Raw genomic sequence first — 13,273 nt, 5'->3', positions numbered from 1 at the left:
AGATAATTGTCATAATAATAATCTGATGCTACACAGTTGTTTTTCAATAGCCTTTTAAAGGGTGTTGGAAAATCACCTTCGCTGCCCAGGGTTATTTTCCCACCCCACCCCAGCACAACTGTTGAAATCATTCTCTTACTCTTAATGCCATTGCTCTCAGCGGCCCTTGGTGATGATGTCATCACCTGCCCAAATGTGGTTGGCTGTGACTTCATCTACTGCTGGCTGCACTGTCAACCAAAGCGCTGCCTTTCATTTTTCGCCTGGAGTAGCAAAGCAAAGCAAATCAGCTCGATATGTCAACCCACAACTTAACAAGAAGCATAGAGGAAAGCTTTCTATTATTAAATGCTATATGCTTTGCAGTCGCGTGCCTGCCCTTTACACCTCTGGTTTGCCTGCAAAGGTAGAGCTTGCTTGGCATTTTACATACCGTCCTGCCATCTAATTGCCCTCCAGCCCATCTGTCCCTTTGTATCTCCATCAGCGCTTTTGCCACTGCACTGCTCACCTCGAATCCTTGGCTGGCTGGCTTTGGCTTTGACAGTCTGGCCCAGAGAGTGCTTCTGACAAACCTTTTCCTCTGAAACATGCAAAAAACGTTGGCCCTTAAGTGATTGCTTACGCTTATGCTTTCCTCTTTGCGGAGACAAAACGCCTTTGCGCTTTGCTGCAAAGGAGCTGGCTGGCACCCACGACAGGCTTGTTTACTTAGTTTGGCTGGTGGGGCAGTTTTGCACTTTTGTGTCCTTGACAGCGGTTCATTGGCAAAGAAGTTAGCAACAAGTCACCACTGACCAAAGACAAATTGCTGATAAAGGGATTAATGCTGGCAGGGTCTGGAGGGGGGGGGGCTCTTTCGCTTTGCCTGTGCCTGAGATTGTTCTGGGACTTCTTCGATAAAATGCTTCTTGAGACAGATGTTGGCTGGAGTTTCCTGAAGCCCGGTCAACCGTTTATATAAATACAAGCAAAGTAGCTCGTTGAAATACATGCAGAACAAATTGCCCCGCTTCAGCAGACATAAGGACAGCCTTCTGCATCAGGCCAATGGCTCACCTAGTTCACTATCCTTCTCTCACAGTGGCCAACCAGAAGCAGAATCTGAGCACAAGAGCACTTTTGCCAGCCGCCAGGTCAGCTGTTCTGAAAGCTTTGAGCCACTGCTGCCACCACTTGCTGTCTGGAGTTTTTCCACCTGTCCTCATTTTGTCCTGCTTTGCTGCCAGCCTAACCCCCCCCCCCTTTCTCTGCCTCGCTCGCTCGCTCCCCTTTTCTCTCCTCTGTCTCTTTCTGTCTCTCTCTGGCTCCCTCCTCTACCTCCTCATTTATAACAACAACAACAATAATAATAATTTATTTATACCCTGCCCATCTGGCTGGCGACTTCCAACAAAGTATTAAAATACAGTAATCTGTTAAACATTAAAAACTTCCCTAATTATGGTTTGGTTTTGGTTTTCTACCTGAGAGGTGCTTCTGGGATTTTATGCTCTAGGTTCAACCACCCCCTTGTCCTCCTCTCCTGCCCCTTTTATTCCCCCGCTTTCCCCCGTCTCCCCCTCGTCCTAACTCCCCTTCTCTTTCCTCCTCCCCCGTCAGAGTCTGGCTGACTCCAACCAGGCAGCCCCTGTCCACTCCTCCTGCCCACCCTCTTTTTAAATATTTGCTGATTTTATCTGTGTATTACTGACAATAGAAACCTGCCTCGAATCTGGGAGAGATGCTGCCAGTCAGTGTAGATAATACTGAGCTTAGATGGGCTGAGGGTCTGGTTCAGTATAAGGCAGCTTCCTCCTGCAGCAAATGTCACATGAGCCTCAGAAGTCCATTTCCCATTTCCCAGCCCACAGCGGCAGCTTCACATTTGCAAAGTTACAGGACACCGAAGCGTAGCATACTGTACTCTGGGTCATGTTTGGCAATTTTTCCCCTCAGAAGAAAATCAATACAAAATAATTAGTTTAACAGAAAAATAATAGGCAGGGAGTCTTTTTCTTTTTCTTTTTTGCGGGTGGGGGGAATGACTGGCAATTTAGAAACAGCTGTGACTTATATAGCTGATTCATTTTAATTTCCTGTGATCGGGTCCTTTATAGCTGCTCTCTTACAATTATCTCACCCTCTCAGCTCCAGCAGCTATTACTAATGGCGGCGAGGTCTGAGTTCCCCAATTATTTAATCCATTGGCCTTTTGTACAGTCACTAGTCCAAGCTTTACTAAAAGAAAGGGATTCGTGGATTATCTGTTCTCTGAAGTCTCCTTTATCTCCTTTGCTCTGGAAATGGGGGAGGAAGAGAACACGCTATCTGAAGGGAATGGCTCTTCTCCCTCAAAGACCACCTTCAAATAGGCCTCTCTCTTTTTTTGACACAGTATCTTCAAGCAATCAGCACTGTCTGCTGAACACTCGGTGTTAGCAATGGCCTGCCCACTTAATAGAGGTGGTGCGTCATGGTCCAGGAACCAGATTTGGTGACGGCATTGATGTCATCCTGGGAAATCCTGAGACTCATGGAGACCCTCATTTGTTTCTGTCTCTGGCCTACAGAGACCTCCATAGAAGATGGAGTAGGGAGGACAGATAAACCCAAAACTTCCTCCTCCCGTGAGTGACTCTGTAACCAATATCAATAACAAACTTAGTTGGTCTCTAAGGTGCTACTGGAAGGATTTTTTTTATTTTTTTTGTTCTGTAACCAATATCATTTGATATTACTGACTCCTCAGAAACATCCTCAGTCCATCTCCTGAAATATATGAAAGCTTCCTACTTGAGAATTAGGATACGACAGATGCTGGTGGTGGGATTTTTCCTCTGTGTTCAGGGTGGTGTGTATTATGTGGAGACATGGGAGAGAGTCTGTCCTGGTTAGGAAACTGCCTAATACCGAGTCATACAATTGATCAATTTAGTTCAGTATTGTCTACACGGACTGGAAGAGGTTCTCCAGGTTTTCAGAGTGGGGTTTCTCCCAGTGGTGCTCTTTTTCAAGAAAAAGAAGTGCTGGAACTCACCACAAATGCCTCCCTCATTCTCTTATAGCGACAATGGCGCCCACCCGAGAGGTGCCAGAACTGAGCTCTGGAGAGTTCCAGCTGATAAAAAGCCCTGTCTCCCAGCCACACCTGAAGATGCAAGGGTTTGAATCTGGAACCTTCTGCATTTCTAAAGCAGATGCTCTACTCCTGAAATACAGCCTGTCCAAACAATGGTTATGGAATACCTTCTGCTCTGGGGCACCGAGATTGGCTATTTTTCAGCATCAACTTAAAACTTGACTTCTTGCTCTGACATTTGGGCCATGTTGACGGCAGTTCACAAGCATGTGATATCTTTGTGCTGTTTGCTAGTGCTCAACATTTAAGCTGAATGACACCCAGTTGAACCCTGGTTGTTTACACAGGAATCTGGGACATGTTGAGCTTTGCTCATAAGTAGACAATTTTCTGTTTGCTGGTGCTGGGTATTTAAGATTGGATGCTGGACATGTATATTATGGGTTGTTATGTTTTACAACTTTAGGTGTTCCGGGCTTCTTTTGTTATTGTAGCCTTTGCTGAGATGATCTTGCACAGGTTAGAAAGATTTCAATAGATTTCATGCCTGTGCAGAATGATGGTAGCTGGGTGCAAATAAGGGGCATGGCAGAAGGCACATTACTGCTATGCTTCCAGTACGGCTTCTCACGGATCCTGCTGCCACAGCACAGCAAGATGATGCTCATGGCCCACTGAGAAGCTGATGGGCGCTCTCTCCGAAAGTAGAATCCATCTCCAAAGTGCATTAAAATACCGGATACTGTTATGACACCAATATATTCCAAAGTACCAGGATATGAAGTTCCCAATACATTACCAATTCAGGCAGTGGCAAAATACTGTGTGAAAGGATCATCTCACCGTATTTACAGCTTAGGCCTGCAAGAGCTCACAAAGCATCTCATCAAAAAGGCACATTTCCAGCTGATTCCATTTTCAGATTCAGGCAGCACACATAATTTGGATACAGCTCAGAGAAGCAGATGAGCTTTTGAACCCTTTTCTGCGCCGAACACCTCCGTCTGAAAATATAAGGTTTCTGCTTCCTTTCATGTGCACATGAGCTGCGGAAGGGGCCGTCGCATGAATATGTATATCTATGCCCTGTTTTTTTTTGTTTTTTTTTAAATATATTTTAAAAAATGAGGCATGGCAAAGAATGGAAGAATAGAGAGATTTACAGAGGGCTTCTAGGCAGCAGTAGCCTCAGAAAGGAAGCACGGCTGCACAATCAGGTGAAAAATTCTTCAGATCCACTGGGAGAATCCACAGGCATTGGAGAGAAACAACTTCCACTTATAGCACTTATACAGTAACCCTAAGATGACCTGAGTCAACTGCAGTAACGGGAAATATGTGTTTCGGGAACGCTCCCCAGAGCACAGGATCCAAAACCACAAAAATCAGCTGTTGGGTTGTTGTTTTAAGCATACGAATGGAAGTACTGAGTATTAATGAATAGAAATGATAATAACATGGAAATGAATCACACTCAAGCAGAAACAGGATTCTCATGGAAATGGTTTGACACAATTGAGATGATAAAGCTAAAGCAAGCAGGCAAGTTCCCTAAAGTGAAAGATGTAGAGCTGAGCCATAATTACTCTGGAGATGTGGGTTGCTGTGGTTTGCTGAGAAAATGTCTGAGATTTTTCTTTTTTTTCCTTGGTAAAAAAAAAAAAAAGAGGCAGAATTTTCTCCAGATATTCTCCACCATTTATCTGCAGCAAACACCTCCACTCCGTCCCACATAACCCATCTCCTCTGCCCTCTGCTGTCCTGGAATGACACACAGCCCAGGATGTTGTGAAGAATGCAAAATGGCAGCCAGGCTGCCAGCACAGTCCCTGATTCTCACATATGTAGCAACAACAGCATCAACTTAGTAGCAGAAACTGCTACTGTCCCTACCAACAAGGAATCCTATCGCTGAGAAACTGTTGGGAGGAATTCAGTGAAATAGTCCTCCCCACCGCCTATTTCTTTGCTCACAAATATGGTGGAGACTTCCAAGAGGCCCATTTGCACATGGACCTGGATGTAACTACCACACAGAATTCTGGATTGAGGTGAGAACAGCTTACATCATTGTGGAACAGATTTATTTGTATCCCACAGGCATCTAGCTTTCTTTTAAATTTATGTATGCATGCCTTCCCATAGAAATCGATTTCTAAACTTTGTCTCTCTCTCTTTTTTAACACAAACTTTATATAAGATCTCTGGGTTGTATCCAACTGGTTTCCCTCTGCTAGGAAGGCTCTTTAATCCAGCGGAAGTTTCCAGAAGGAGGAAGGAAGCCAGTTTTTATGTGATTCTCCCTTTGCTATGCACCTCTTGATCAAAGTCTGCCCCAGGAGGTCAGGAGACCCTTTGGAATGGTTGTGTACACACTAGACTTATAAAGCACATTTGAAGTGCCTTGTTTCCCTCAAAGAATTCTGGTTACTGCAGTTTGTTAAGAGTTACTGGGATTTGTAACTCTGTGAGGGGTAAAGTGCCTGGAATTCTTTGAGGGAAAGAATTCATTTCAAATGTGCTTGAAAGGTATAGTGTGTTCACAGCCTCTTGAAAAATTGCAAAGTCCAGGCTGTTGGAGAAAGGGGGGAATCACAAAAATCACCTTCTTCTCCCTTTTCTTCACAGAATCCTTGACTAGAGTAAAGAGCCTTTCGTGAGGAAAGGCACACAATTGGATACATCCTTCTGTTCAGAATGATATGAAATGTGGAGTTGAGTTTCTTTCTTAAAAAAAATTAAAAAGATGTGATATCCTTTTCAGAGAGAAACTAACAAGAGGGCCCAGAAGCAAGGTCCGCTGTAGAAGTTCAACAAATATCTCACTTGAGTTTATGGAACACCATATGAAAACAATGCATGGTGACTTAAAATGGGCTCGTTATATCCGTATATCCCCTTTGTTTAACATCGTCAACAATAACAAAAGTATTGACTATGTCTTAAAGAAGTCTTCCCAAAGTGATACCATCCTTTCTTCACTCCAAGCGATTTGAGAAACAGCTTGTGGGCATATTTGCATGTCTTCAGTGAAGGTTCAGTAGCCTCAGTACTGATAGTCTACAAATCTCTGTATTTTTTTACAAAGCCGTAACATTATGAAAGCCAAGATTCAGTAGTAACTAGAAACTGTTCAGGTATTCAGAACCCATTGGGGGAGGCTGAAATGAAAGAATCTGCATTCCTGTTTCCCTCCCCCAGTCTTTGCTGCTTCCAAAGGCGGGTCGGCTTAAGAGCTAGTGATGTGTGACAGTCAAAGCTCAAGCAAGCTATGTTACCGGCAGCTGAAATTTTCGGAGTGTTTGGAAATCAGCTTATGAATGCGCTTCTGTTCACCAGTTCAGCTTGACTGAAATCGAAGCCGGAAAGCTGCTAAGTCTTATGCCCAGCCACTTCCTCCATCCCCCCAAAATTGAAAATGATTCCTAATAGGTATTCCTGTGCTGCCAAAATGATTTAGCATAATGCACTGAATGAGATCGCTAAGTCAAAATATCTTTCCCTAAGTGATTTTCTTGCTGTGTCTCTGAATGTCAGAAGGGAAGAGGAGGACGTCGCATGCTGAATACCATTGCCGGTTTAAAAGTTTTACACTGAATAATTCATACTTGGAAAGAGATGAGCTTTTCTTCCATGTATAATGCGAGAAAGCTCAGCAATAGTAATGACATTCGGCCTTGGGTTTGTACTTGGCCTTCTTTGATGCCGTGATCCATTCTGAACACAAAATCGTCATGGTGTTTGCGTTGCTCCCGATAGTTTGTGTAGACCAGGATTGATCCGTTTCAATATCCTTGGAAGAAACATTTATTTGTTCAGATACTCAGCCAGGCATTCTGATATGCAATGTGAATCCTTCGTGGGTAGCTGGCTTGATAATAAAGGAGTAATTGCCAAACAGGAGAAACTTCATAGGTAGGAAACATTTGAGATATAAGGTCAGCCATGGCACATGTGTGGGTGTATGGGTCAGATTGTGAAGCTGAGGCTCCAATACTTTGGCCACCTCATGAGAAGAAAAGACTCCCTGGAAAAGACCCTGATGTTGGGAAAGATGGAGGGCACAAGAAGGGGACGACAGAGGATGAGATGGTTGGATAGTGTTCTCGAAGCTACTAGCATGAGTTTGACCAAACTGCGGGAGGCAGTGGAAGACAGAAGTGCCTGGCGTGCTCTGGTCCATGGGGTCATGAAGAGTCGGACACGACTAAACGACTAAACAACAACAACAATGGGTCGGTTGAAGGTCCTCTCTTAAGGAAAGAGTAAGGTCAGCATCCATCTTTTGCCTTTCCAAAATGTGCATGAATTAGCAATGGGGCACAGTTCATATGAAATCTTGCGAGCGAAAAGTTGCACCGTAGACTGTGACTACAGTTCAGTTATCTACAGATGGTCATCCCTAATTTTAGATCCATAGTCACCAAAGTGTGAAATGATTATGCAGGGACAATTGTTTCTAGGACTTAAAGTGCAAAGCCCATCTGACCCTCTTAGATCTCATAGCCAAATCAGATTAACTGCACGATAGGGAAAATCACATTTAGGAAAAAATGAAGACTGCTTCCACCGCAGTCTCACGCCGCACAACAAAACACGGGGGCTGGAGCAAACTAGGATTTAAAATGTACAGGTTGGAGAGTTTTCAGGAAACAGCTTTATGAAAATCCTCTCTTTTTCACCCCCCCCCCAAATTCAACACAACAGATCAACTTTGCATCTGCTTTTGTGCTTCAGACTTAGCAACAAGCATCTATTTCAACATGTAGACCACTGGGTTGCAACCAGACACCTCTGAAAATCAATAGCCCAACCACCTCCATGTTTTGTAATGAAAATATGGAACATTCAAAAATTGCACTGGTAGGGACCTTTCACATTCAGTTAAGGCCACAACAACCACTTTAATATTCAAATGGTAATATTCAAATATTTAAGCTCAGACATACCTCATGATAGATGTCATCATTTCTGCTGAAGTCTCCAGCCTTCCTTGGAAGCACGTGAACATGAACATGCTGCAAAAATTGAAACAAAATCAAACACACAAATGAATGTTGATCATCAGCTTCTGGTCGAAACAGACAGATATATTCCAAGATGTTTTCACTGTGATTCCTTTATTAAACAGTGACTCCCATGGCATTCAGTTTTTTCCTGTAGAAAGCAGTGAACCTGTTCTTTAACTCCTTGCAAGAAGTCCTCAGGGGGGGAGAAAAGAGAAGGATCAGAAAGGAGAGAGAAACTCCACAGTACATGTGAGAAAGTTGAGAAGCTCTGTGGAATTATTAGGATATGTCAATCTAACTTTCACATCTATTTGAAATGACAGGATATCACACAACTGACTGTCAAGTCTTTGAGAGTGACAAGTGTAACCCATTTCTCAACCTGGATGTCTACAAACATATTTAAGGAAGGAGGACAGCATATATAATACAGGGTGGACTAGAGCTTAAGGAGGCTCTAAGAACTTAAGAATAGATGGGCCCTTCCAAACCTGGTGCGCTTCAGCTGGTGAAGACTACAGTGCCCATCAGCACTCAGCCAGCATGCAGTCCAAAATTGCTGGAGGGCACCAGGGTAAAAGCTGAAATAAGCAACAATCTACCCCATTCGGCACAGTTTCCAATAGCAGCCAGCCAAAATCTCTGGGAATTCATAAGTAGGGAAACGAAGACTTCCTCTATTTGCGCTCAACATCTGAAATTCAGTAGGGGTGACCATTCTGGTCTTCCTGCACATTTGGAAGAAGTGCATCTGTGCATGTGTGTGTGAAACTCCTGAAAAATTTGCTGCAAGACAGATGTTTGAGGCAACGGGGAGAATATTTAGGTGAGTGAGTTAGCAGAACTTTCATTCAACTGTTTTTATATACAAAATTGTTTTATGTAACTGCAGAGTGGACTTATCCATAGGTTTGGAGTATGTTGTCAGCAATATGTTGGTGACACATAGCTCTGCTTCTCCTTTACATCTGCAAGTGAGGCAGTGGATGTGCTGGAACGTTGTCTTGCCTTGGTAATGGACTGGATAAGAGCCAAGAAACTGAGGCTCGATGATGATAAGACTGAGGTACTGTTTGTGGATGGCTCCCTAGATAGGATGGATGGGAGGTTGACTGCTCTTGATGGGGTTGCATAGCCTGGGGGTACTTCTCGTTCCTTTGCTGTTGCTTGAGGCTCAGGTGGCTTCAGTGGTGCTGAGTGCCTCCTGTCAGCTTTGGCTGGTGGCCCAGCTGTGCCCCTATCTGGAGTTGGATAACCTAACTTTTGTCATCTGTGCTCTGGTAACCTCTAGGTTAGATTACTGCTATGTGTAACACGTAAGGCAACCTCTAAAGTGTTGTTTTTGCAGAGTCCTGAGCACAGCGGAAGGATGAGGAGTACGTGCCACATACTTTACATTACTTTATTTATACTTCAAAGCTGATAGATTACAGAAATGCATCCTGCCTCTGGGAGAGCAGAGAAGCAACCTCTCTCCTCTGAAACACGGAGAGAACTGAGAAAAACAGGAAACCAGTGTACGTCACATCCAGTCTCCCTTTCCCATGGGAAAGCCCAATAGCACGCTGACTGTGGAATGTAAACAATGCCTTGTGACTAGCATTTCGCTGCACAGTGAAGAAAGCAGAAACCAACATCCTCCCCCTTTCTGTGAACATCACTGGGCACATAAAGATGGTTCAGAGACTTCAGCAGCAGAATTCAGCAGCATTCAGCAGCCAGGTAACTCACTGAGGCAAGACGGTGAACATATTACACCAATCTTGGCCCAACTGCACTGGCTGCTAATTAATTTCCTGGCCCAATTTAAAGTGCTGGTTTTGACCTATAAAGCTTTAAACGGTTCAGGACCGCAATACCTCAAGCACCACCTGTATTCATATGAATCTACTTGGACCCTGAGATCATTCTCTGAGGCCCTCCTCCATGAGCGATCTGGAGGGTGGCAACACAAGAACAGGCCTTTTCTGGAGCGGCTCACTGAATGTTCTCCCCATACATGTCTCTTCAAAAACCTATCTCAGTTAGCGGGCCTTGGGCTGATTTACATTTTATGGCCTTTAAAATAAGTTTGGGGGGGTTGTTGGTTTGTTTTTGTGTTGTTGTGTATTTTGTGTTTTCATTTTGTATTTTTATGTTTGGATGTGAAGAGTTTCGATTTGATATCCTGCTTTATCACTCCCCTTAAGGAGTCTCAAGGCGGCTAACATTCTCCTTTTCCCTTCCTCCCCCACAACAAACACTCTGTGAGGTGAGTGGGGCTGAGAAACTTCAGAGAAGTGTGACCAGCCCAAGGTCACCCAGCAGCTGCATGTGGAGGAGCGGAGACGCGAACCCGGTTCACCAGATTACGAGTCTACCACTCTTAACCACTACACCACACTGGCTCTACACTACACCACACTGTTGCAACCCTCCCCTTGATATTCAGATGAAAGGTGGCATACAAAATAAATAAATTGCTCCACAGTGAGTGTCTTACAGGAAGTGATTCATAAATAGGACGAAATAAAGGGAACTGAAATACAGTACATGTAATTAAATAGTCTTGTGCCACCTCCAAGACTAACAATTTCATTACGGCATAAGTTTTGGGTGACTATAGTCCACTTCATCAGAAGGAATTTAAAGCTAGAATAGCACCGAGTGCTCTAAACAACACTCCTGGCTCTTTCAAGATACCTTACAAGCCGAGGACCCAACAATTTTATTATTTTCCCCCTTTATTATTGCTGTCCATAGTTTCTGGTGGGAGCTAAGATGCTCTCCTCTCCTTCCTTTTCGGTTAAAAATGGTTCTTTTGAGTAATACATCAGAGATAGTGTTCTGATAGTGTATTATACTAATATATCACGAGCGCGATAGTGCTCTTATGAGGTATTAGTGCAATACATCATCCCAGCATCATTGCCCTGATGATATATTGCTCAAAACCACAACGCAAGCTTAAAAACACTCTTTGGTACCACTGGGCCCTCATCTACACACTTACTAGGAAATTAAGGGTTTCTTGAAGAAAAATAGACGATACAAAGATGGTGTGAAAGTGCCAGCAGAACTGGAAATTTCCAAGCGAACCTTCAGTGGCTAACTTGTGGTGCTCTTCGGATGTCACTGAACTATAACTCCCAGAAGCCTCTGTTAGCATGGCAAATGGCCAAGGATAATGGAAGCTGTAGTTCAGTGACACATGGAGAGCCACAAGGCTCACTCTGCAATTTGCCCTGTTCATAGCAAAATGGTGCATTTTCTTCTGGTAGTTAGGCTGCCACACTGCACAGTGTTTAAGTGGCAGCCATGCTGTTGAAGTTAAAGTGATTCAAGTAGCTTAACTGCATGCAGGAACGCAACGTTAGTCACACGTGAAACTCCCAAGAGGAAATTTGAGCTCCATTTCACATTCCTTGGCCCGAGGTAACTTTCCAAGATCATCTTGTCGGCCATTTTAAATTTGATGCCACGTTCAACACTTTGTCAACTGTTTAACTCAAGATCCTGGGCAATTTCTGAGGATGTGTTTCCACTCATATAGCAATATGGCAATATGGATTTACTCGTGCCTCATTATCACAGGCGGCATATTCCTCTCTCAGATGTTTGGCATCTAGCCTTCAACCTGAAAGTTGTACTCAATGAAGTCGGCATGTTAGCACAATGGACTCTACCTGCACAATGGGACTTTCCCTTTCACTTCAACCCTGGGGGGGGGGGTTGAGGGAATCCCCCAGGACCAATTTGAGAGGGCACAGGTGGTGCACAGGGAGAGGAGAAGGAGAGGAAGCCCTGTTGTGCAGGCAGAAGTCTGTGTGCTAACAAAATGACTTTGTTGGATACGGATCCTATGTACTCATATTCTCCGTAGTTTGCACCTGATCCCCTTCCCTGCCCCATTTTTAGACAAACTAGAGAGAAGCCCTATTTCCTTCCGGTATTGTGGTGGGTAGGTTGAGTGGACCTCAATGGACCTTCCTCTCTAGCACATGAAGCTGTAGTGAATCCTGCTTCCAAATCCATATCCCTCACAAGGAAACATGCAACATTGCTTGGAGTGTCTGACACATCTACCGCCAACTATTCTGGTGGTATAAACTCTGAAAACTGAGAAAGTTCACTGTAAAAAGTTCAACTCGTCTAAAAAAGAGAGAGGAGCTAATTCCAGTTCATGTTCCTCTCTTTACATTCAGCTGACAATTTTATTTATTTATTTATTTATTTACATACATAAAATTTATATATCATAGGTTTCAATTTGAGTTCGGAAAAATTTTGTTCAGCATTCAGAATGTTACAAGCTGCTGTGCTAAACCATTAAATGTTCTTTATAAAATCTTCCTGTTGTCTTTTACTATAAGTATAAACCTGTATTTGTATTGAAATTTGAATTAAGCTCCCGCCCCCCAAAAAACAACAACAACAAATAATGCCTTGTATAGTGTTTCGGCCTTCCACCTAAAGAACAGAATAAAGTAGACAAAATAGAATCTCCAGAATAAATTGAGCATATATTTATTTAACTTGCCTAATTTATGCAAGAAGAATCATATTTTCTCTTTGCAGTAATTGTATTGCAACTCCACATCTGGGGAATATTCCATGTGCACATGTGTATGCTCGCACACACATGCATGCGCACATGAACACGGACGCACACACACACACACACACACACAATGCCTGATCCAGCATATACAGCCATCAACAAAAACACTGCAAAAAGCCTTAGGCTTAACATTATGGAGATAAGAGGCATGGAATATACTAATTTATGCAGGAGGTAATAATAACATTTCGTTGGCTCAAGATGTCTCCCTGTGGGTGGCACTAAAATGAGAAATGAAAACATTCTGCCAATTTTTACTACTTATATGGCAAAACATTTACCTTGGCATATGGACCACTAAGAACCTGCGAGGACATTTCCATGGTGTGCTCACCTTTACTATTCATATTAGGCTTTTATAGAATGCAATGCGGCCTCGGCCCAGTATACCTGAAGGAGCGTCTCCACCTCCATCGTTCTGCCCGGACACTGAGGTCCAGTGCCGAGGGCCTTCTGGCAGTTCCCTCATTGCGAGAAGCAAAGCTACAGGGAACCAGGCAGAGGGCCTTCTCGGTTGTGGCGCCTGCCCTGTAGAACGCCCTCCCATCAGATGACAAAGCAATAAATAACTACCTGACATTCAGAAGACATCTTAAGGCAGCC

At 43.7% G+C, this 13,273-nt stretch overlaps 2 protein-coding genes across 5 annotated transcripts in view; one reads left to right on the top strand and one right to left on the bottom strand.

Annotated features, from left to right (window-relative positions):
- The window catches only part of FHIT (fragile histidine triad diadenosine triphosphatase), a 1,061,423-nt gene that overhangs the window by 140,417 nt on the left and 907,733 nt on the right, over positions 1–13,273 (bottom strand). For all 4 annotated transcript variants that reach the window (XM_079964180.1, XM_079964181.1, XM_079964183.1 and 1 more), the window contains one exon: positions 8,011–8,079. In XM_079964180.1, the coding sequence (XP_079820306.1) occupies positions 8,011–8,079 (69 nt within the window). The remainder of the gene's footprint in view (positions 1–8,010; positions 8,080–13,273) is intronic.
- Positions 1–13,273, top strand: part of LOC307208816 (uncharacterized protein) — a 481,810-nt gene that overhangs the window by 25,289 nt on the left and 443,248 nt on the right. The window lies entirely within an intron of this gene.

Source organism: Podarcis cretensis (assembly GCF_951804945.1).
Source record: "Podarcis cretensis genome assembly, chromosome: 2".
In the NCBI taxonomy this organism is placed as follows: domain Eukaryota; kingdom Metazoa; phylum Chordata; class Lepidosauria; order Squamata; family Lacertidae; genus Podarcis; species Podarcis cretensis.
This window is presented reverse-complemented; position numbering and strand designations above follow the sequence as displayed.